The sequence below is a fragment of the Bombina bombina genome, unplaced genomic scaffold (genome assembly GCF_027579735.1).
Source record: "Bombina bombina isolate aBomBom1 unplaced genomic scaffold, aBomBom1.pri scaffold_521, whole genome shotgun sequence".
In the NCBI taxonomy this organism is placed as follows: Eukaryota; Metazoa; Chordata; class Amphibia; order Anura; family Bombinatoridae; genus Bombina; species Bombina bombina.
This window is the reverse complement of record NW_026513123.1, coordinates 37,033-62,500: the sequence shown is the minus strand read 5'-3', so window position 1 is coordinate 62,500 and position 25,468 is coordinate 37,033. Positions and strand designations below refer to the sequence as shown.

At 42.9% G+C, this 25,468-nt stretch overlaps 1 protein-coding gene across 5 annotated transcripts in view; it reads right to left on the bottom strand.

The window, feature by feature from the left end:
- Positions 1 to 25,468, bottom strand: part of LOC128644716 (ribosomal RNA processing protein 1 homolog A) — a gene marked incomplete at its 5' end in the record, with an annotated part of 96,768 nt that overhangs the window by 35,298 nt on the left and 36,002 nt on the right. For all 5 annotated transcript variants that reach the window (XM_053697233.1, XM_053697235.1, XM_053697234.1 and 2 more), the window contains 2 exon segments: positions 6,475 to 6,591; positions 6,686 to 6,705. In XM_053697233.1, coding sequence (XP_053553208.1) covers positions 6,475 to 6,591; positions 6,686 to 6,705 — 137 coding nt within the window.

Sequence of the window (25,468 nt, the reverse complement as noted above, 5' to 3'; positions counted from 1 at the left end):
GGCTTTCTGGCCTGAACAAGAGTATCAATGACAGAATCTGAGAATCCTCGCTTTGATAAGATCAAGCGTTCAATCTCCAAGCAGTCAGTTGGAGTGAGACCAGATTCGGATGTTCGAACGGACCTTGAACAAGAAGGTCTCGTCTCAAAGGTAGCTTCCATGGTGGAGCCGATGACATATTCACCAGGTCTGCATACCAAGTCCTGCGTGGCCACGCAGGAGCTATCAAGATCACCGATGCCCTCTCCTGATTGATCCTGGCTACCAGCCTGGGGATGAGAGGAAACGGCGGGAATACATAAGCTAGTTTGAAGGTCCAAGGTGCTACTAGTGCATCTACTAGAGTCGCCTTGGGATCCCTGGATCTGGACCCGTAGCAAGGAACCTTGAAGTTCTGACGAGAGGCCATCAGATCCAAGTCTGGAATGCCCCACAGTTGAGTAAATTGGGCAAAGATTTCCGGATGGAGTTCCCACTCCCCCGGATGAAATGTCTGACGACTCAGAAAATCCGCTTCCCAATTTTCCACTCCTGGGATGTGGATTGCAGACAAGTGGCAGGAGTGAGTCTCCGCCCATTGAATGATTTTGGTCACTTCTTCCATCGCCAGGGAACTCCTTGTTCCCCCCTGATGGTTGATGTACGCAACAGTTGTCATGTTGTCTGATTGAAACCGTATGAACTTGGCCTTTGCTAGCTGAGGCCAAGCCTTGAGAGCATTGAATATCGCTCTCAGTTCCAGAATATTTATCGGTAGAAGAGATTCTTCCCGAGACCAAAGACCCTGAGCTTTCAGGGGTCCCCAGACCGCGCCCCAGCCCACCAGACTGGCGTCGGTCGTGACAATGACCCACTCTGGTCTGCGGAAGCTCATCCCCTGTGACAGGTTGTCCAGGGACAGCCACCAACGGAGTGAATCTCTGGTCCTCTGATTTACTTGTATCGTCGGAGACAAGTCTGTATAGTCCCCATTCCACTGACTGAGCATGCACAGTTGTAATGGTCTTAGATGAATGCGCGCAAAAGGAACTATGTCCATTGCCGCTACCATCAAACCTATTACTTCCATGCACTGCGCTATGGAAGGAAGAGGAACAGAATGAAGTATTTGACAAGAGTTTAGAAGTTTTGTTTTTCTGGCCTCTGTCAGAAAAATCCTCATTTCTAAGGAGTCTATTATCGTTCCCAAGAAGGGAACCCTTGTTGACGGAGATAGAGAACTCTTTTCTACGTTCACTTTCCATCCGTGAGATCTGAGAAAGGCCAGGACAATGTCCGTGTGAGCCTTTGCTTGAGGAAGGGACGACGCTTGAATCAGAATGTCGTCCAAGTAAGGTACTACTGCAATGCCCCTTGGTCTTAGCACAGCTAGAAGGGACCCTAGTACCTTTGTGAAAATCCTTGGAGCAGTGGCTAATCCGAACGGAAGTGCCACAAACTGGTAATGCTTGTCCAGGAATGCGAACCTTAGGAACCGATGATGTTCCTTGTGGATAGGAATATGTAGATACGCATCCTTTAAATCCACCGTGGTCATGAATTGACCTTCCTGGATGGAAGGAAGAATTGTTCGAATGGTTTCCATTTTGAACGATGGAACCTTGAGAAACTTGTTTAGGATCTTGAGATCTAAGATTGGTCTGAACGTTCCCTCTTTTTTGGGAACTACGAACAGATTGGAGTAGAACCCCATCCCTTGTTCTCCTAATGGAACAGGGTGAATCACTCCCATTTTTAACAGGTCTTCTACACAATGCAAGAATGCCTGTTTTTTTATGTGGTCTGAAGACAATTGTGACCTGTGGAACCTCCCCCTTGGGGGAAGCCCCTTGAATTCCAGAAGATAACCTTGGGAGACTATTTCTAGCGCCCAAGGATCCAGAACATCTCTTGCCCAAGCCTGAGCGAAGAGAGAGAGCCTGCCCCCCACCAGATCCGGTCCCGGATCGGGGGCCAACATCTCATGCTGTCTTGGTAGCAGTGGCAGGTTTCTTGGCCTGCTTTCCTTTGTTCCAGCCTTGCATTGGTCTCCAGGCTGGCTTGGCTTGAGAAGTATTACCCTCCTGCTTAGAGGACGTAGCACTTGGGGCTGGTCCGTTTCTGCGAAAGGGACGAAAATTAGGTTTATTTTTGGCCTTGAAAGACCTATCCTGAGGAAGGGCGTGGCCCTTGCCCCCAGTGATATCAGAGATAATCTCTTTCAAGTCAGGGCCAAACAGCGTTTTCCCCTTGAAAGGGATGTTAAGCAATTTGTTCTTGGAAGACGCATCCGCTGACCAAGATTTTAACCAAAGCGCTCTGCGCGCCACAATAGCAAACCCAGAATTTTTCGCCGCTAACCTAGCCAATTGCAAAGTGGCGTCTAGGGTGAAAGAATTAGCCAATTTGAGAGCACGAATTCTGTCCATAATCTCCTCATAAGAAGAAGAATTATTAGTGATCGCCTTTTCTAGCTCATCGAACCAGAAACACGCGGCTGTAGTGACAGGAACAATGCATGAAATTGGTTGTAGAAGGTAACCTTGCTGAACAAACATCTTTTTAAGCAAACCTTCTAATTTTTTATCCATAGGATCTTTGAAAGCACAACTATCTTCTATGGGTATAGTGGTGCGTTTGTTTAGAGTAGAAACCGCCCCCTCGACCTTGGGGACTGTCTGCCATAAGTCCTTTCTGGGGTCGACCATAGGAAACAATTTTTTAAATATGGGGGGAGGGACGAAAGGTATACCGGGCCTTTCCCATTCTTTATTTACAATGTCCGTCACCCGCTTGGGTATAGGAAAAGCTTCGGGGGGCCCCGGGACCCCTAGGAACTTGTCCATTTTACATAGTTTCTCTGGAATGACCAAATTCTCACAATCATCCAGAGTGGATAACACCTCCTTAAGCAGAGCGCGGAGATGTTCCAACTTAAATTTAAATGTAATCACATCAGGTTCAGCTTGTTGAGAAATTTTCCCTGAATCTGAAATTTCTCCCTCAGACAAAACCTCCCTGGCCCCCTCAGACTGGTGTAGGGGCCCTTCAGAACCAATATCATCAGCGTCCTCATGCTCTTCAGTATTTTCTAAAACAGAGCAGTCGCGCTTTCGCTGATAAGTGGGCATTTTGGCTAAAATGTTTTTGATAGAATTAACCATTACAGCCGTTAATTGTTGCATAGTAAGGAGTATTGGCGCGCTAGATGTACTAGGGGCCTCCTGTGTGGGCAAGACTGGTGTAGACGAAGGAGGGGATGATGCAGTACCATGCTTACTCCCCTCACTTGAGGAATCATCTTGGGCATCATTTTCTCTAAATTTTGTGTCACATAAATCACATCTATTTAAATGAGAAGGAACCTTGGCTTCCCCACATTCAGAACACAGTCTATCTGGTAGTTCAGACATGTTAAACAGGCATAAACTTGATAACAAAGTACAAAAAACGTTTTAAAATAAAACCGTTACTGTCACTTTAAATTTTAAACTGAACACACTTTATTACTGCAATTGCGAAAAAGTATGAAGGAATTGTTCAAAATTCACCAAAATTTCACCACAGTGTCTTAAAGCCTTAAAAGTATTGCACACCAAATTTGGAAGCTTTAACCCTTAAAATAACGGAACCGGAGCCGTTTTTATATTTAACCCCTTTACAGTCCCTGGTATCTGCTTTGCTGAGACCCAACCAAGCCCAAAGGGGAATACGATACCAAATGACGCCTTCAGAAAGTCTTTTCTTTGTATCAGAGCTCCTCACACATGCATCTGCATGTCATGCTTCTCAAAAACAAGTGCGCAATACAGGCGCGAAAATGAGACTCTGCCTATGATTAGGGAAAGCCCCTAGAGAATAAGGTGTCCAATACAGTGCCTGCCGGTTATTTTACAAAATTCCCAAGATTAAAATAATTCCTCAAGGCTATGGAGTATAAAATATGTTTATATATAAATCGATTTAGCCCAGAAAATGTCTACAGTCTTAAAAAGCCCTTGTGAAGCCCTTTTTTTCTGTGTGTAATAAAAATGGCTTACCGGATCCCATAGGGAAAATGACAGCTTCCAGCATTACATCGTCTTGTTAGAATGTGTCATACCTCAAGCAGCAAAAGTCTGCTCACTGTTCCCCCAACTGAAGTTAATTCCTCTCAACAGTCCTGTGTGGAAACAGCCATCGATTTTAGTAACGGTTGCTAAAATCATTTTCCTCTTACAAACAGAAATCTTCTTCTCTTTTCTGTTTCAGAGTAAATAGTACATACCAGCACTATTTTAAAATAACAAACTCTTGATTGAATAATAAAAACTACAGTTAAACACTAAAAAACTCTAAGCCATCTCCGTGGAGATGTTGCCTGTACAACGGCAAAGAGAATGACTGGGGAAGGCGGAGCCTAGGAGAGATCATGTGACCAGCTTTGCTGGGCTCTTTGCCATTTCCTGTTGGGGAGGAGAATATCCCACAAGTAAGGATGACGCCGTGGACCGGACACACCTATGTTGGAGAAATGAGACTTAAATAATGTGGAGACAAAAGCGACGCCCATATTTTTTAGCACCAATAAGACGCCCACATTATTTGGCGCCTAAATGCTTTTTGGCGCCAAAATGACGCCACATCCGGAACGCCGACATTTTTGGCGCAAAATAACGTCAAAAAAAATGACGCAACTTCCGGCGACACGTATGACGCCGGAAACGGAAAATAATTTTTGCGCCAAAAAAGTCTGCGCCAAGAATGACGCAATAAAATGAAGCATTTTCAGCCCCCGCGAGCCTAACAGCCCACAGGGAAAAAAGTCAAATTTTTGAAGGTAAGAAAAAATGATTAAATCAAATGCATTATCCCAAATATGAAACTGACTGTCTGAAAATAAGGAAAGTTGAACATTCTGAGTCAAGGCAAATAAATGTTTGAATACATATATTTAGAACTTTATAAACAAAGTGCCCAACCATAGCTTAGAGTGTCACAGAAAATAAGATTTACTTACCCCAGGACACTCATCTACATGTTTGTAGAAAGCCAAACCAGTACTGAAACGAGAATCAGCAGAGGTAATGGTATATATAAGAGTATATCGTCAAACTGAAAAGGGAGGTAAGAGATGAATCTCTACGACCGATAACAGAGAACCTATGAAATAGACCCCGTAGAAGGAGATCACTGCATTCAATAGGCAATACTCTCCTCACATCCCTCTGACATTCACTGCACGCTGAGAGGAAAACCGGGCTCCAACCTGCTGCGGAGCGCATATCAACGTAGAATCTAGCACAAACTTACTTCACCACCTCCACCACCACCAAAGTTTGTAAAACTGAATTGTGGGTGTGGTGAGGGGTGTATTTATAGGCATTTTGAGGTTTGGGAAACTTTGCCCCTCCTGGTAGGAATGTATATCCCATACGTCACTAGCTCATGGACTCTTGCTAATTACATGAAAGAAAAAGGACTATACCCCAGGTAAGACAAATAACTTCCTAAACAATCTTCCCAAACTGAAACTGACAGTCTACAAAAGGAAATATACATAGACCTAACTCATGGCAAACATAAGTACAATACATATATTTAAAACTTTATATTAATACATAAAGTGCCAAACCATAGCTGAGAGTGTCTTAAGTAATAAAAACATACTTACCGAAAGACACCCATCCACATATAGCAGATAGCCAAACCAGTACTGAAACAGTTATCAGTAGAGGTAATGGTATATGAGAGTATATCGTCTATCTGAAAAGGGAGGTAGGAGATGAATCCCTATGACCGATAACAGAGAACCTATGAAATAGATCTCCCGTGAGGAATAACATCGCATTCAATAGGTGATACTCCCTTTACATCCCTCTGACAAACACTGTACTCTGAGAGGAATTGGGATTCAAAATGCTTATCATAGAAGAAATCATAGAAATCAAGCAAACATTTCACCACCTCCATAGGAGGCAAAGTTTGTAAAAACTGAATTGTGGGTGTGGTGAGGGGTGTGTTTATAGGCATTTTGAGGTTTGGGAAACTTTGCCCCTCCTGATAGGATTGTATATCCCATACGTCACTAGCTCATGGACTCTTGCCAATTACATGAAAGAAACATTTGCTGCCAATTATAGTTTTTCAAGCAAATGACCTCTTGCCCAGGTCTATAACCAGAGGCAGGAACTGATGACCATAATTATTTGGCAAATTATTTGGCAATCAGCCAGCCCTGGTTTGGGGGTCTTAGGATCATATTTTACCATCACCTGGGGTGTAGTGCTCATCTGATATTGCCCACTACCTCACCTAGGGCACATTCCTTTAGTACAAGACCTTTTATCTCACCTAAAACCATCATAATGTGCATGGCACTGGGCAAATTACTCTCACCCGGCCACTTACCTTAAGTGTTACTATCCTGAGCCACAGCTAAACCCCCTAGCATTGTGCCCTCCCAACATTTAAAGAAATGACATTCCCCTTGGCATCATCACCACTTCCTCTCACCTGGGTCACCACTCAGTTTCGCCTTTTTCTGTCTCTTGCGAAATCTCCAGCTACTAAATTCATCGTCATCTTCATCCGTAGAGACTTCCTCTGGGACCTCATCCTGAGGGAAGATTCCTGGGGCAGACAGGGTGGGAATCAGAGGTTATCATCCCAGAAAGGCAGATAACATTTTAAATGAAAGATGGAAACTCAGGGGATAAGTACTTACCTTCAGCAAGATCCTGAAACCTGAAAATAAAAAACAGTGCGAAATGACCAATAATGTAAGGATAGGGGGTGAGTACGTTATGCAAGTCTGGGGTAGAAAAAAAGGAAGAGTTATATATGGTTATACAATGAAAACAACTACTAACAATTCATATATTGTGAGCGTCAGGGGTTCAAATGCATTAATGTTTTTTTATTTTTTCTAGTGGTAGAATTTTATCATTAATCACAAGATTCTAGAAGAGAGTATCTATCTATATGATTTAAGTATTACTCACTATATAACTGTTACACTAAGGTGAGCGCAGCGCTACCACTGCTCAAAACCAGAGCGCAGCGCTACCACTGCTCAAAACCAGAGCGCAGCGCTACCACTGCTCAAAACCAGAGCGCAGCGCTACCACTGCTCAAAACCAGAGCACAGCGCTACCACTGCTCAAAACCAGAGCACAGCGCTACCACTGCTCAAAACCAGAGCACAGCGCTACCACTGCTCAAAACCAGAGCACAGCGCTACCACTGCTCAAAACCAGAGCACAGCGCTACCACTGCTCAAAACCAGAGCACAGAGCTTCTATTGCTTAAAACTGGATTTCGCCATATTTCCAACAAATGAAAACCGGAGCAAAGAGCGTTAGTAATTAAAAAACACAAATGACTTTTGCATATAGCTTTTGGTGGTCATGTGACCACATCGTCACGCAGCATTTGCATGGGGATGGAGGAGAAGGTCATCCTCACACAAACAAGCAATTATGCGAGTAATGTGGAGGTTACCTCCCCACATAAGGACATAAGTGAAGACAGACTGTTTGGATTGGGTTGCAGAAGCTCTCTGGTAAAAGAAAATTCACATAAGGAATTTCTTTGGTCTGTTATGACAATCCTGGGCTGATTCTATTCCTTTGGGTTTTCATTTGGTTTAAAGGTTTTTTTTCTGGACACATTTCTTTGGGACTTTTTGCAAGAAGAAGAATGTAACACCTATATCTTTGCTCATATCCCTGGTTAATAATCACCAGTGAACCCTCCTTTCCCCTGGAGAACTGAGCACCTCACTATACGAGTTAGAAGAGGCCCTTCTATTCTTAGGGATGAGCAGAAGTATGTAGGGCACGGGTGATTACTATCTACGGATAGCAAGATATAGAAATTGCTGTCATACTGGAGTTTATTTCTAGTTATCTTGGCTCCCGGTATAATAATCACCTCATGAGACGTATACAAAGCAATGCACAAAAAAAATCATTATAACAATAAATCACAATAAATACTAATAAGAGGAAAAACATCCAAACTGAGGTCTACTGACTAATATCCAGCATATAGTAAATAAAGGTGTTGACAGACTTATAAACGGCAACTTGACCATGTGCATCATATGTTTGTTTGTGAAATTAAAGCTGAATACGGCCGTGGGCAACAGATTTCAGCTATTTTCTGCACCTGATATATTAGTATGAAGGACAAAAAGATCAGGGGCTGAAACAACTGCATGTGTTGCCATATTCAGTATTTGTTTCACAAACGAAAATAAAAAGCAACAAACTACTGGCATCAGCAGGTAAGCGCCGATCCCTGGGGGGGGGGGGGGTTCCTTGGCTTTGTGGTTAAAGCTTTTGATTCATCAGGCTTATTTGGAGTCGGGTCAGGCCCCGCCTCAGAGAATTACAGCTCATTCTACTAGATCAGTCTCCACTTCGTGGGCTTTTAAGAATGAAGCTTCAGTTGATTGAGATTTGCAAAGCAGCAACTTGGTCTTCTTTGCATACATTTACTAAATTCTACCGTTTTGATGTATTCTCTTCTTTGGAAGCAGTTTTTGGTAGAAAAGTTCTTCAGGCAGCTGTTTCAGTTTGATTCTTCTGCTTATGTTTTAAGTTTTTTTTTTTCATTTATGAGAATAAACTTATATTTTGGGTTGTGGATTAATTTTTCTCAGCAAAAAATGGCTGTTTTTAATGTTATCCTTCCCTCTCTAGCGACTCCTGCGTGGAGTTCCACATCTTGGGTATTGCTATCCCATGTCACTAACTCATGGACTCTTGCCAATTACATGAAAGAAAATATAATTTATGTAAGCACTTACCTGCTAAATTAATTTCTTTCATATTGGCAAGAGTCCATGAGTCCCACCCTTTTTATGGTGGTTATGATTTTTTTGTATAAAGCACAATTATTTCCAAATTCCTTTGTTGATGCTTTTTACTCCTTTCTTTATCACCCCAATACTTCAAATGGAGGGAACACATAAGCTAGGCTGAAAGTCCAAGGTACTGCCAAGGCATCTATCAGTTCGGCCTGGGGATCCCTGGACCCGTATCTCGGAAGCTTGGCATTCTGACGAGACGCCATAAGATCCAACTCAGGCCTGCCCCATCTGAGAATCAGGTTGGCAAATACCTCTGGATGAAGTTCCCATTTAACCGGATGAAATGTGTCTGCTCAGAAAATCCGCCTCCCAGTTTTCCACACCTGGGATGTGGATCGCCGACAGATAACAAGAGTGAGCCTCCGCCCACTGAATTATCCTGGCTACTTCTGTCATCGCTAAGGAACTCCTTGTTCCTCCCTGATGATTGATGTAAGCTACAGTCGTAATGTTGTCCGACTGGAATCTGATGAACCTGGCCGAAGTCAACTGAGGCCAAGCCTGAAGCGCATTGAATATTGCTCTCAACTCTAGGATATTGATAGGAAGCAGAGACTCCATTCGAGTCCATACACCCTGAGCCCTCAGGGAGTTCCAGACTGCTCCCCATCCTATCAGGCTGGCATCCGTTGTCACTATCACCCTTGAGGGTCTGCGGAAGCATGTCCCCTGGGATAGATGATCCAGCGACAACCATAGAAGAGAGTCCCTTGTCTCCTGATCTAGATGTATTTGAGGAGACAAATCTGTATAATCTCCATTCCACTGACTGAGCATGCTCAGTTGCAGAGGTTTGAGATGTAACCGAGCAAACGGAATGATGTCCATCGCCGCTACCATCAATCCAATTACCTCCATGCACTGAGCCATGTATGCAGAATCTTTAACTTTCTGACCTCCGTCAAAAAGATCTTCATGGATAGAGAGTCGATTAGAGTTCCCAGGAAAGGAACCCTTGTCTGAGGAACTAGTGAACTCTTTTCCAGATTCACCTTCCATCCGTGAGTACTCAGGAAGGATAGAACAACATCGGTATGAGACCTTGCTAGCTGATAAGACGACACCTGGATCAGAATATCTTCCAGATAAGGTGCCACTGCAATGCCCTGCGGTCTTAGAACCGCCAGCAGAGACCCCAGAACTTTTGTGAAAATTCTTGGTGCCGTGGCCAGACCGAAAGGAAGAGCCGCAAACTGAAAACGTTGGTCCAGGAAGGCAAACCTCCGGAACTTGTGATCTCTGTGGATAGGAACATGAAGAAATGCATCCTTTAAATCCATGGTAGTCATAAATTGACCCTCCTGGATCAATGGAAGAATGGTACGAATAGTTTCCATCTTGAATCATGGAACTCTGAGAAACTTGTTTAGACTTTTGAGGTCTAAAATAGGTCGGAACATTCCCTCTTTTTTGGGAACTACAAAGAGATTTGAATAAAACCCCTGTCCCCGTTCCTGTATTGAAACGGGACATATCACTCCCATGGAAGAGAGGTCTCCTACACAACGTAAGAACGCCTCTCTCTTTATCTGGTCTGCAGATAATCGAGAAAGAAGAAACCTTCCTCTGGGGGAAGAGTTTCTGAACTCCAACTGATATCCCTGAGACACAATTTCTAGTATTCAGGGATCCTGAACATCTTATTCAAGCCTGGACGAAAAGAGACTCTGCCCCTACTAGGTCGTTCCCGGATCGGGGGCCGACCCTGCATGCCGACTTGGAAACAGCAGTAGGCTTCTTGGATTGTTTACCCTTGTTCCAAGACTGGTTGGGTCTCCAAGTGGACTTGGTTTGTGAATAGTTCCCTTCCTGTTTAGAGGAAGAGGAAGGGGGAACTCCCTTGAAATTTCGAAAGGAACGTAAATTACTCTGTCGACCTCTCTGTTTGGACTTTTTATCCTGAGGGAGGAGATGACTCTTGCCTCCCGTGATGTCAGAAATGATTTCCTTCAAGTCAGGCCCGAACAGGGTCTTCCCCTTGTAAGGAATAGCCAAAAGCTTAGAATTGGATGACACATCCGCAGACCAAGACTTCAGCCATAAGGCCCTGCGTGCTAAGATGGCAAAGCCCGAACTCTTAGCTGCCAGTTTAGTAATCTGCAGAGAAGCATCCATAATAAACAAGTTAGCTAACTTAAGAGCTTTAATCCTATCCTGTATCTCTTCCAAAGGAGTCTCAGTCTTAAGAGACTCTTCCAGAGCATCAAACCAATAAGCAGCCGCACTGGTGACTAACAATGCAAGCCGCTGGTTGCAATAGGAATCCCTGGTGAACATAAATCTTCTTAAGGAGACCCTCTAACTTCTTATCCATAGGGTCCTTGAAAGCACAACTATCCTCGATAGGAATAGTAGTTCTTTTGGCCAGGGTAGAGAAAGCTCCCTCTACTTTAGGGACCGTCTGCCAAGAATCCCTAATAGCGTCGGCTACAGGATACAGCTTTTTAAAAACGGGAGGAGAGAAGGGAATGCCTGGTCTCTCCCACTTAAACCTGAAAGAAACCACTTCAGAATCAGTCAGGGGCAAAGCACTTCCTGAGTCAGAAAGTTCACCTTCGGATAGGACCTCCGTACCCTCAAACTCAGAACCCCGTGAGGGTACTTCCGCAATCTCCATACTAGTATCAGAGGCTGCATTGACCACATAATTGTCTCTTCTTGTACGCTTGCTGTGCGATATGGGAAGGGTAGATAACGCATCAGAAAGAGTAGAGGACATCACTGCAGCTATGTCCTTTAACGTAAATGCAGCAGAAACTGGCGAAATACATGGTCCCGCTTGAGCGGGCGTTAAGGGCTGTGACGCTTGGGGAGAAAGCTGCGGCATACTCTGCATCTCATTCGTAGACTCCTGAGAAGCATCTACCTTAGGCAAAGATTTATCAAAAAAAAAATTTCTCTATAGTGTAAAGCCCCCTCAATGCAGGAAGGGCAAAAAGGAACAGGAGGTTCCACAGTGGCATCCAAACACATGGAACATGTTACAGTCTGAATATCATCAGAATCCATGATAACAGAAAGGCAAGCAAAAAATTGGTCTTGTCCCCTTTACATTAGTTTCACAATTTATGGCCAAAATGAACAGTGCATAACAGCACAAACTAAATACTTGTCAGTACATGTGATCCTGACAAAATATTGTGCCTTTAAGAAATGAAGCGTCTAACAATCTTTTTTTGTTTTTAGTGCAAAGCAGTTAGACGATTTTAACAAGTAAGCAAGCAGCACCTCCCTCAACAGCTCTGCTGAGGCGCCTACCTGCCCCCACGGTCCACCGACCACTCTTAGGCACAAGTCCGGATCGAACCTACAATGCCCAAGACCGCCTTCTTAGCTCGCAACCATGCGGTTGCGGCGTTACTAGCGATGGCTCCTTCAGGCAGTCGGGACTTTCCGGAAGTAAAATGTATGCTGCGCAGCTATTTTTCAAGCCCCAATGTGCCAAAGTAAGCCCCGCCCTTCGTGGGCGTCACCTAAGCCATCCGCGTAAGATGGCCGTAGCCCAGCATAATTAGGCAAGTCGTCACAGACATGTTTTGGCCGCAACTTAAAAGTCCATCATAGTGCCACAAAAACACACAGCCATGAACCGGAGTCTTCGGTAACATATCCCCAGCGTCTGTCCCCAGTACACAATAGCCAGTGACCTCACAGTAAAAGATGCAGTGCATACAGCTATTATAAAGTTCAGTGAAAATATAAAAACTATAGTGTTGGTTGACATGGCCACATGAGAACCCCACACTCTGTTAACAAGGAAAGCCCTTCTCCAGAGAGCCTACGTTTTCCCCAACAGATAAAAGTACAGCCACTTCTGAGGTAGCAAGTGGCCCAGAAAAATAAAGACTGCACTTACCACTATGCTGAGCGACAGCATGACACGTCTCACAGGATCAAGAGGTCTTCTCCCTCCTGTAGTTCTGTGGACACAGAAAGGGCCTTAGTTAATATCTGTAAAGACAATCATCACTAGAAGGGCAGCACTAGTATGGGAGGCGCAGTGAGGGTTAAGTCCTACCAGTTCCCATTGCTTTAAAGCCACCTGTAGCTCTACGCTAGAGGCTGACAAGGAATACGGCTACACCCTATAGTAAAATAGCACTCACTGGTACCATTTTAAATACAATAAACTCTTGATTGAAGAATCTAAACTAACAACTCACTTTACCTCTTCCTATCACTAACACAGGCAAAGAGAATGACTGGAGTGGGAGGGAATTGAGGAGCTATATATACACAGCTCTGCTGTGGTGCTCTTTGCCTCCTCCTGCTGACCAGGAGGCGATATCCCACAAATAAGGATGAAATCCGTGGACTCATCGTATCTTTTAAAAGAAAAATGCTTGACAAAATACTTATACAAAAGTAAAATCAAAAGCAAACATCATAGCCCTCTATAAACAAATGAGAGCAGCGGGCAAGAGGGAAAAAACAGAATTTATGTTTACCTGATAAATTACTTTCTCCAACGGTGTGTCCGGTCCACGGCGTCATCCTTACTTGTGGGATATTCTCTTCCCCAACAGGAAATGGCAAAGAGCCCAGCAAAGCTGGTCACATGATCCCTCCTAGGCTCCGCCTACCCCAGTCATTCGACCGACGTTAAGGAGGAATATTTGCATAGGAGAAACCATATGGTACCGTGGTGACTGTAGTTAAAGAAAATAAATTATCAGACCTGATTAAAAAAAAACCAGGGCGGGCCGTGGACCGGACACACCGTTGGAGAAAGTAATTTATCAGGTAAACATAAATTCTGTTTTCTCCAACATAGGTGTGTCCGGTCCACGGCGTCATCCTTACTTGTGGGAACCAATACCAAAGCTTTAGGACACGGATGAAGGGAGGGAGCAAATCAGGTCACCTAAATGGAAGGCACCACGGCTTGCAAAACCTTTCTCCCAAAAATAGCCTCAGAAGAAGCAAAAGTATCAAACTTGTAAAATTTGGTAAAAGTGTGCAGTGAAGACCAAGTCGCTGCCCTACATATCTGATCAACAGAAGCCTCGTTCTTGAAGGCCCATGTGGAAGCCACAGCCCTAGTGGAATGAGCCGTGATTCTTTCGGGAGGCTGCCGTCCGGCAGTCTCGTAAGCCAATCTGATGATGCTTTTAATCCAAAAAGAGAGAGAGGTAGAAGTTGCTTTTTGACCTCTCCTTTTACCAGAATAAACAACAAACAAGGAAGATGTTTGTCTAAAATCCTTTGTAGCATCTAAATAGAATTTTAGAGCGCGAACAACATCCAAATTGTGCAACAAACGTTCCTTCTTTGAAACTGGTTTCGGACACAGAGAAGGTACGATAATCTCCTGGTTAATGTTTTTGTTAGAAACAACTTTTGGAAGAAAACCAGGTTTAGTACGTAAAACCACCTTATCTGCATGGAACACCAGATAAGGAGGAGAACACTGCAGAGCAGATAATTCTGAAACTCTTCTAGCAGAAGAAATTGCAACTAAAAACAAAACTTTCCAAGATAATAACTTAATATCAACGGAATGCAAGGGTTCAAACGGAACCCCCTGAAGAACTGAAAGAACTAAATTGAGACTCCAAGGAGGAGTCAAAGGTTTGTAAACAGGCTTAATTCTAACCAGAGCCTGAACAAAGGCTTGAACATCTGGCACAGCGGCCAGCTTTTTGTGAAGAAACACAGACAAGGCAGAAATCTGTCCCTTCAGGGAACTTGCAGATAATCCTTTTTCCAATCCTTCTTGAAGGAAGGATAGAATCCTAGGAATCTTAACCTTGTCCCAAGGGAATCCTTTAGATTCACACCAACAGATATATTTTTTCCAAATTTTGTGGTAAATCTTTCTAGTTACAGGCTTTCTGGCCTGAACAAGAGTATCGATAACAGAATCTGAGAATCCTCGCTTCGATAAGATCAAGCGTTCAATCTCCAAGCAGTCAGCTGGAGTGAAACCAGATTCGGATGTTCGAACGGACCCTGAACAAGAAGGTCTCGTCTCAAAGGTAGCTTCCAAGGAGGAGCCGATGACATATTCACCAGATCTGCGTACCAAGTCCTGCGTGGCCACGCAGGAGCTATCAAGATCACCGACGCCCTCTCCTGATTGATCCTGGCTACCAGCCTGGGGATGAGAGGAAACGGCGGGAACACATAAGCTAGTTTGAAGGTCCAAGGTGCTACTAGTGCATCCACTAGAGCCGCCTTGGGATCCCTGGATCTGGACCCGTAGCAAGGAACTTTGAAGTTCTGACGAGAGGCCATCAGATCCATGTCTGGAATGCCCCACCGCTGAGTGACTTGGGCAAAGATTTCCGGATGGAGTTCCCACTCCCCCGGATGCAATGTCTGACGACTCAGAAAATCCGCTTCCCAATTTTCCACTCCTGGAAAGTGGATAGCAGACAGGTGGCAGGAGTGAGACTCCGCCCATAGAATGATTTTGGTCACTTCTTCCATCGCCAGGGAACTCCTTGTTCCCCCCTGATGGTTGATGTACGCAACAGTTGTCATGTTGTCTGATTGAAACCGTATGAACTTGGCCCTCGCTAGCTGAGGCCAAGCCTTGAGAGCATTGAATATCGCTCTCAGTTCCAGAATATTTATCGGTAGAAGAGATTCTTCCCGAGACCAAAGACCCTGAGCTTTCAGGGATCCCCAGACCGCGCCCCAGCCCATCAGACTGGCGTCGGTCGTGACAATGACCCACTCTGGTCTGCGGAATGTCATCCCTCGTGACAGGTTGTCCAGGGACAGCCACCAACGGAGTGAGTCTCTGGTCCTCTGATTTACTTGTATCTTCGGAGACAAGTCTGTATAGTCCCCATTCCACTGACTGAGCATGCACAGTTGTAATGGTCTTAGATGAATGCGTGCAAAAGGAACTATGTCCATTGCCGCTACCATCAACCCGATCACTTCCATGCACTGAGCTATGGAAGGAAGAGGAACGGAATGGAGTATCCGACAAGAGTCTAGAAGTTTTGTTTTTCTGGCCTCTGTCAGAAAAATCCTCATTTCTAAGGAGTCTATTATTGTTCCCAAGAAGGGAACCCTTGTTGACGGAGATAGAGAACTCTTTTCCACGTTCACTTTCCATCCGTGAGATCTGAGAAAGGCCAGGACAATGTCCGTGTGAGCCTTTGCTTGAGGAAGGGACGACGCTTGAATCAGAATGTCGTCCAAGTAAGGTACTACAGCAATGCCCCTTGGTCTTAGCACAGCTAGAAGGGACCCTAGTACCTTTGTGAAAATCCTTGGAGCAGTGGCTAATCCGAAAGGAAGCGCCACGAACTGGTAATGTTTGTCCAGGAATGCGAACCTCAGGAACCGATGATGTTCCTTGTGGATAGGAATATGTAGATACGCATCCTTTAAATCCACCGTGGTCATGAATTGACCTTCCTGGATGGAAGGAAGAATAGTTCGAATGGTTTCCATCTTGAACGATGGAACCTTGAGAAACTTGTTTAAGATCTTGAGATCTAAGATTGGTCTGAACGTTCCCTCTTTTTTGGGAACTATAAACAGATTGGAGTAGAACCCCATCCCTTGTTCTCTTAATGGAACGGGATGAATCACTCCCATTTTTAACAGGTCTTCTACACAATGTAAGAATGCCTGTCTTTTTATGTGGTCTGAAGACAACTGAGACCTGTGGAACCTCCCCCTTGGGGGAAGTCCCTTGAATTCCAGAAGATAACCTTGGGAGACTATTTCTAGCGCCCAAGAATCCAGAACATCTCTTGCCCAAGCCTGAGCGAAGAGAGAGAGTCTGCCCCCCACCAGATCCGGTCCCGGATCGGGGGCCAACATTTCATGCTGTCTTGGTAGCAGTGGCAGGTTTCTTGGCCTGCTTTCCCTTGTTCCAGCCTTGCATTGGTCTCCAAGCTGGCTTGGCTTGAGAAGTATTACCCTCTTGCTTAGAGGACGTAGCACTTTGGGCTGGTCCGTTTCTACGAAAGGGACGAAAATTAGGTTTATTTTTTGCCTTGAAAGGCCGATCCTGAGGAAGGGCGTGGCCCTTACCCCCAGTGATATCCGAGATAATCTCTTTCAAGTCAGGGCCAAACAGCGTTTTCCCCTTGAAAGGAATGTTAAGTAGCTTGTTCTTGGAAGACGCATCAGCCGACCAAGATTTCAACCAAAGCGCTCTGCGCGCCACAATAGCAAACCCAGAATTCTTAGCCGCTAACCTAGCCAATTGCAAAGTGGCGTCTAGGGTGAAAGAATTAGCCAATTTGAGAGCATTGATTCTGTCCTTAATCTCCTCATAAGGAGGAGAATCACTGTCGACCGCCTTTATCAGCTCATCGAACCAGAAACATGCGGCTGTAGCGACAGGGACAATGCATGAAATTGGTTGTAGAAGGTAACCCTGCTGAACAAACATCTTTTTAAGCAAACCTTCTAATTTTTTATCCATAGGATCTTTGAAAGCACAACTATCCTCTATGGGTATAGTGGTGCGTTTGTTTAAAGTGGAAACCGCTCCCTCGACCTTGGGGACTGTCTGCCATAAGTCCTTTCTGGGGTCGACCATAGGAAACAATTTTTTAAATATGGGGGGAGGGACGAAAGGAATACCGGGCCTTTCCCATTCTTTATTAACAATGTCCGCCACCCGCTTGGGTATAGGAAAAGCTTCTGGGAGCCCCGGCACCTCTAGGAACTTGTCCATTTTACATAGTTTCTCTGGGATGACCAACTTGTCACAATCATCCAGAGTGGATAATACCTCCTTAAGCAGAATGCGGAGATGTTCCAACTTAAATTTAAATGCAATCACATCAGGTTCAGCTTGTTGAGAAATGTTCCCTGAATCAGTAATTTCTCCCTCAGACAAAACCTCCCTGGCCCCATCAGACTGAGTTAGGGGCCCTTCAGAAATATTAATATCAGCGTCGTCATGCTCTTCAGTATCTAAAACAGAGCAGTCGCGCTTACGCTGATAAGTGTTCATTTTGGCTAAAATGTTTTTGACAGAATTATCCATTACAGCCGTTAATTGTTGCATAGTAAGGAGTATTGGCGCGCTAGATGTACTAGGGGCCTCCTGAGTGGGCAAGACTCGTGTAGACGAAGGAGGGAATGATGCAGTACCATGCTTACTCCCCTCACTTGAGGAATCATCTTGGGCATCATTGTCATTGTCACATAAATCACATTTATTTAAATGAATAGGAATTCTGGCTTCCCCACATTCAGAACACAGTCTATCTGGTAGTTCAGACATGTTAAACAGGCATAAACTTGATAACAAGTACAAAAAACGTTTTAAAATAAAACCGTTACTGTCACTTTAAATTTTAAACTGAACACACTTTATTACTGCAAATGCGAAAAAACATGAAGGAATTGTTCAAAATTTACCAAATTTTCACCACAGTGTCTTAAAGCCTTAAAAGTATTGCACACCAAATTTGGAAGCTTTAACCCTTAAAATAACGGAACCGGAGCCGTTTTGAACTTTAACCCCTTTACAGTCCCTGGTATCTGCTTTGCTGAGACCCAACCAAGCCCCAAGGGGAATACGATACCAAATGACGCCTTCAGAAAGTCTTTTCTAAGTATCAGAGCTCCTCTCACATGCGACTGCATGCCATGCCTCTCAAAAACAAGTGCGCAACACCGGCGCGAAAATGAGGCTCTGCCTATGCTTTGGGAAAGCCCCTAAAGAATAAGGTGTCTAAAACAGTGCCTGCCGATATTATTATATCAAAATACCCAGATAAAATGATTCCTCAAGGCTAAATATGTGTTAATAATCAATCGATTTAGCCCAAAAAAAGTCTACAGTCTTAATAAGCCCTTTTTGAAGCCCTTATTTACAATCGTAATAAACATGGCTTACCGGATCCCAGAGGGAAAATGACAGCTTCCAGCATTACATCGTCTTGTTAGAATGTGTCATACCTCAAGCAGCAAGAGACTGCTCACTGTTCCCCCAACTGAAGTTAATTGCTCTCAACAGTCCTGTGTGGAACAGCCATGGATTTTAGTGACGGTTGCTAAAATCATTTTCCTCATACAAACAGAAATCTTCATCTCTTTTCTGTTTCTGAGTAAATAGTACATACCAGCACTATTTCAAAATAACAAACTCTTGATTGAATAATAAAAACTACAGTTAAACACTAAAAAACTCTAAGCCATCTCCGTGGAGATGTTGCCTGTACAACGGCAAAGAGAATGACTGGGGTAGGCGGAGCCTAGGAGGGATCATGTGACCAGCTTTGCTGGGCTCTTTGCCATTTCCTGTTGGGGAAGAGAATATCCCACAAGTAAGGATGACGCCGTGGACCGGACACACCTATGTTGGAGAAACATAATATAAAACACATTTTTGCACCAAGAATGACGCAAATAAAGATGACGCAAATGCAGAGATAAAAACTTTGGGCGCCAAAGCTAACACAATGAAATGACGCAACTTGCGCCATAACAGAAAAAAAATTTGCATTAACAAAGACGCAAGAAATGACGCGACTCGCGTCACGACAGACTCCACCAAAAAAATTTTGCGACAAAAATGGTGCAATAAAAAGTAGCATTTTGCGTCATCGTGAGCCTAGTTTGCCCACGAAAATTTTGAAAAACAGACTCCAAATTACAACTAACTGGAACCCCAGGTAAGAAAAAAATACCTAAATTCTCCCATAAACGTTATCTCCATGCTGAAACTGTTAGACTGCAAAGGGAAATATACACAGACCTGACTCATGGCAAATATATGCAATATATATTAAATATATATTAAAAACTTTATAATATAAAAACTTTATAATATAAAGTGCCAACCATAGCTGTGAGTGTCTTAAAAAATGATATATACTTACCAGAAGACACCCATCCACATATAGCAGACAGCCAAACCAGTACTGAAACATATCAGCAGAGGTAATGGTACAAGAGTATATAGCAGACAGCCAAACCAGTACTGAAACATATCAGCAGAGGTAATGGTACAAGAATATAAAGCAGACAGCTAAACCAGTACTGAAACGTATCAGCAGAGGTAATGGTACAAGAGTATAAAGCAGACAGCTAAACCAGTACTGAAACATATCAGCAGAGGTAATGGTACAAGAGTATATAGCAGACAGCTAAACCAGTACTGAAACATATCAGCAGAGGTAATGGTACAAAAGTATATAGCAGACAGCTAAACCAGTACTGAAACATATCAGCAGAGGTAATGGTACAAGAGTATAAAGCAGACAGCTAAACCAGTACTGAAACGTATCAGCAGAGGTAATGGTACAAGAGTATATAGCAGACAGCTAAACCAGTACTGAAACTTATCAGCAGAGGTAATGGTACAAGAGTATATAGCAGACAGCTAAACCAGTACTGAAACATATCAGCAGAGGTAATGGTACAAGAGTATATAGCAGACAGCTAAACCAGTACTGAAACATATCAGCAGAGGTAATGGTACAAGAGTATATAGCAGACAGCTAAACCAGTACTGAAACTCATCAGCAGAGGTAATGGTACAAGAGTATATAGCAGACAGCTAAACCAGTACTGAAACTCATCAGCAGAGGTAATGCTACAAGAGTATATAGCAGACAGCTAAACCAGTACTGAAACATATCAGCAGAGGTAATGGTACAAGAGTATATAGCAGACAGATAAACCAGTACTGAAACGTATCAGCAGAGGTAATGATACAAGAGTATATAGCAGACAGCTAAACCAGTACTGAAACCTATCAGCAGAGGTAATGGTACACGAGTATATAGCAGACAGCTAAACCAGTACTGAAACATATCAGCAGAGGTAATGGTACAAGAGTATATAGCAGACAGCTAAACCAGTACTGAAACATATCAGCAGAGGTAATGGTACAAGAGTATATAGCAGACAGCTAAACCAGTACTGAAACATGTCAGCAGAGGTAATGGTACAAGAGTATATAGCAGACAGCTAAACCAGTACTGAAACATATCAGCAGAGGTAATTGTACAATAGTATATAGCAGACAGCTAAACCAGTACTGAAACATATCAGCAGAGGTAATGGCACAAGAGTATATAGCAGACAGCTAAACCAGTACTGAAACATATCAGCAGAGGTAATGGTATAGGAGTATATAGCAGACAGCTAAACAAGTACTGAAACATATCAGCAGAGGTAATGGTACAAGAGTATATAGCAGACAGCTAAACCAGTACTGAAACGTATCAGCAGAGGTAATGGTACAAGAGTCTATAGCAGACAGCTAAACCAGTACTGAAACATATCAGCAGAGGTAATGGTACAAGAGTATATAGCAGACAGCTAAACCAGTACTGAAACATATCAGCAGAGGTAATGGTACAAGAGTATATAGCAGACAGCTAAACCAGTACTGAAACATATCAGCAGAGGTAATGGTACAAGAGTATATAGCAGACAGCTAAACCAGTACTGAAACGTATCAGCAGAGGTAATGGTACAAGAGTATATAGCAGACAGCTAAACCAGTACTGAAACATATCAGCAGAGGTAATGGTACAAGAGTATATAGCAGACAGCTAAACCAGTACTGAAACGTATCAGCAGAGGTAATGGTACAAGAGTATATAGCAGATAGCTAAACCAGTACTGAAACATATCAGCAGAGGTAATGGTACAAGAGTATATAGCAGATAGCTAAACCAGTACTGAAACATATCAGCAGAGGTAATGGTACAAGAGTATATAGCAGACAGCTAAACCAGTAGTGAAACATAGAAGCAGAGGTAATGGTACAAGAGTATATAGCAGACAGCTAAACCAGTACTGAAACATATCAGCAGAGGTAATGGTACAAGAGTATATAGCAGACAGCTAAACCAGTACTGAAACGTATCAGCAGAGGTAATGGTACAAGAGTATATAGCAGACAGCTAAACCAGTACTGAAACATATCAGCAGAGGTAATGGTAAAGGAGTATATAGCAGACAGCTAAACCAATACTGAAACGTATCAGCAGAGGTAATGGTACAAGAGTATAGCAGACAGCTAAACCAGTAATGAAACAAATCAGCAGAGGTAATGGTACAAAAGTATATAGCAGACAGCTAAACCAGTACTGAAACATATCAGCAGAGGTAATGGTACAAGAGTATATAGCAGACAGCTAAACCAGTACTGAAACATATCAGCAGAGGTAATGGTACAAGAGTATATAGCAGACAGCTAAACCAGTACTGAAACATATCAGCAGAGGTAATGGTACAGGAGTATATAGCATACAGCTAAACCAGTACTGAAACATATCAGCAGAGGTAATGGTACAGGAGTATATAGCAGACAGCTAAACCAGTACTGAAACATATCAGCAGAGGTAATGGTACAGGAGTATATAGCAGACAGCTAAACCAGTACTGAAACATATCAGCAGAGGTAATGGTACAAGAGTATATAGCAGACAGCTAAATCAGTAGTGAAACATATCAGCAGAGGTAATGGTACAAGAGTATATAGCAGACAGCTAAACCAGTACTGAAACATATCAGCAGAGGTAATGGTACAGGAGTATATAGCAGACAGCTAAACCAGTACTGAAACGTATCAGCAGAGGTAATGGTACAAGAGTATATAGCAGACAGCTAAACCAGTACTGAAACATATCAGCAGAGGTAATGGTACAAGAGTATATAGCAGACAGCTAAACCAGTACTGAAACTCATCAGCAGAGGTAATGGTACAAGAGTATATAGCAGACAGCTAAACCAGTACTGAAACATATCAGCAGAGGTAATGGTACAAGAATATATAGCAGACAGCTAAACCAATACTGAAACGTATCAGCAGAGGTAATGGTACAAGAGTATATAGCAGACAGCTAAACCAGTAATGAAACAAATCAGCAGAGGTAATGGTACAAGAGTATATAGCAGACAGCTAAACCAGTACTGAAACATATCAGCAGAGGTAATGGTACAAGAATATATAGCAGACAGCTAAACCAATACTGAAACGTATCAGCAGAGGTAATGGTACAAGAGTATATAGCAGACAGCTAAACCAGTACTGAAACATATCAGCAGAGGTAATGGTACAAGAGTATATAGCAGACAGCTAAACCAGTACTGAAACGTATCAGCAGAGGTAATGGTACAAGAGTATATAGCAGACAGCTAAACCAGTACTGAAACATATCAGCAGAGGTAATGGTACAAGAGTATATAGCAGACAGCTAAACCAATACTGAAACATATCAGCAGAGGTAATGGTACAAGAGTATATAGCAGACAGCTAAACCAGTACTGAAACATATCAGCAGAGGTAATGGTACAAGAGTATATAGCAGACAGCTAAACCAGTACTGAAACGTATCAGCAGAGGTAATGGTACAAGAGTATATAGCAGACAGCTAAACCAGTACTGAAACTCATCAGCAGTGGTAATGGTACAAGAGTATATAGCAGACAGCTAAACCAGTACTGAAACATATCAGCAGAGGTAATGGTACAAGAGTATATAGCAGACAGCTAAACCAGTACTGAAACATATCAGCAGAGGTAATGGTACAAGAGTATATAGCAGACAGCTAAACCAGTACTGAAACATATCAGCAGAGGTAATGGTACAAGAGTATATAGCAGACAGCTAAACCAGTACTGAAACATATCAGCAGAGGTAATGGTACAAGAGTATATAGCAGACAGCTAAACCAGTACTGAAACATATCAGCAGAGGTAATGGTACAAGAGTATATAGCAGACAGCCAAACCAGTACTGAAACATAACAGCAGAGGTAATGGTACAAGAGTATATAGCAGACAGCTAAACCAGTACTGAAACGTATCAGCAGAGGTAATGGTACAAGAGTATATAGCAGACAGCTAAACCAGTACTGAAACATATCAGCAGAGGTAATGGTACAAGAGTATATAGCAGACAGCTAAACCAGTACTGAAACATATCAGCAGAGGTAATGGTATAGGAGTATATAGCAGACAACTAAACCAGTAGTGAAACGTATCAGCAGAGGTAATGGTACAAGAGTATATAGCAGACAGCTAAACCAGTACTGAAACATATCAGCAGAGGTAATGGTAAAGGAGTATATAGCAGACAGCTAAACCAGTACTGAAACGTATCAGCAGAGGTAATGGTACAAGAGTATATAGCAGAAAGCTAAAACAGTACTGAAACATATCAGCAGAGGTAATGGTACAAGAGTATATAGCAGAAAGCTAAATCAGTACTGAAACATATCAGCAGAGGTAATGGTACAAGAGTATATAGCAGACAGCTAAACCAGTACTGAAACACATCAGCAGAGGTAATGGTACAAGAGTATATAGCAGACAGCTAAACCAGTACTGAAACATATCAGCAGAGGTAATGGTACAAGAGTATAAAGCAGACAGCTAAACCAGTACTGAAACATATCAGCAGATGTAATGGTACAAGAGTATATAGCAGACAGCTAAACCAGTACTGAAACTTATCAGCAGATGTAATGGTACAAGAGTATATAGCAGACAGCTAAACCAGTACTGAAACGTATCAGCAGAGGTAATGGTACAAGAGTATATAGCAGACAACTAAACCAGTAGTGAAACGTATCAGCAGAGGTAATGGTACAAGAGTATATAGCAGACAGCTAAACCAGTACTGAAACATATCAGCAGAGGTAATGGTACAAGAATATAAAGCAGACAGCTAAACCAGTACTGAAACATATCAGCAGAGGTAATGGTACAAGAATATAAAGCAGACAGCTAAACCAGTACTGAAACATATCAGCAGAGGTAATGGTACAAGAGTATATAGCAGACAACTAAACCAGTAGTGAAACGTATCAGCAGAGGTAATGGTACAAGAGAATATAGCAGACAGCTAAACCAGTACTGAAACATATCAGCAGAGGTAATGGTACAAGAGTATATAGCAGACAACTAAACCAGTAGTGAAACGTATCAGCAGAGGTAATGGTACAAGAGAATATAGCAGACAGCTAAACCAGTACTGAAACATATCAGCAGAGGTAATGGTACAAGAGTATATAGCAGACAGCTAAACCAGTACTGAAACGTATCAGCAGAGGTAATGGTACAAGAGTATATAGCAGACAACTAAACCAGTACTGAAACATATCAGCAGAGGTAATGGTACAAGAGTATATAGCAGACAGCTAAACCAGTACTGAAACATATCAGCAGAGGTAATGGTACAAGAGTATAAAGCAGACTGCTAAACCAGTACTGAAACATATCAGCAGAGGCAATGGTACAAGAGTATATAGCAGACAGCTAAACCAGTACTGAAACGTATCAGCAGAGGTAATGGTAGAAGAGTATATAGCAGACAGCTAAATCAGTACTGAAACGTATCAGCAGAGGTAATGGTACAAGAGTATATAGCAGACAGCTAAACCAGTACTGAAACATATCAGCAGAGGTAATGGTACAAGAGTATATAGCAGACAGCTAAACCAGTACTGAAACGTATCAGCAGAGGTAATGGTAGAAGAGTATATAGCAGACAGCTAAATCAGTACTGAAACGTATCAGCAGAAGTAATGGTACAAGAGTATATAGCAGACAGCTAAACCAGTACTGAAACATATCAGCAGAGGTAATTGTACAAGAGTATATAGCAGACAGCTAAACCAGTACTGAAACATATCAGCAGAGGTAATTGTACAAGAGTATATAGCAGACAGCTAAACCAGT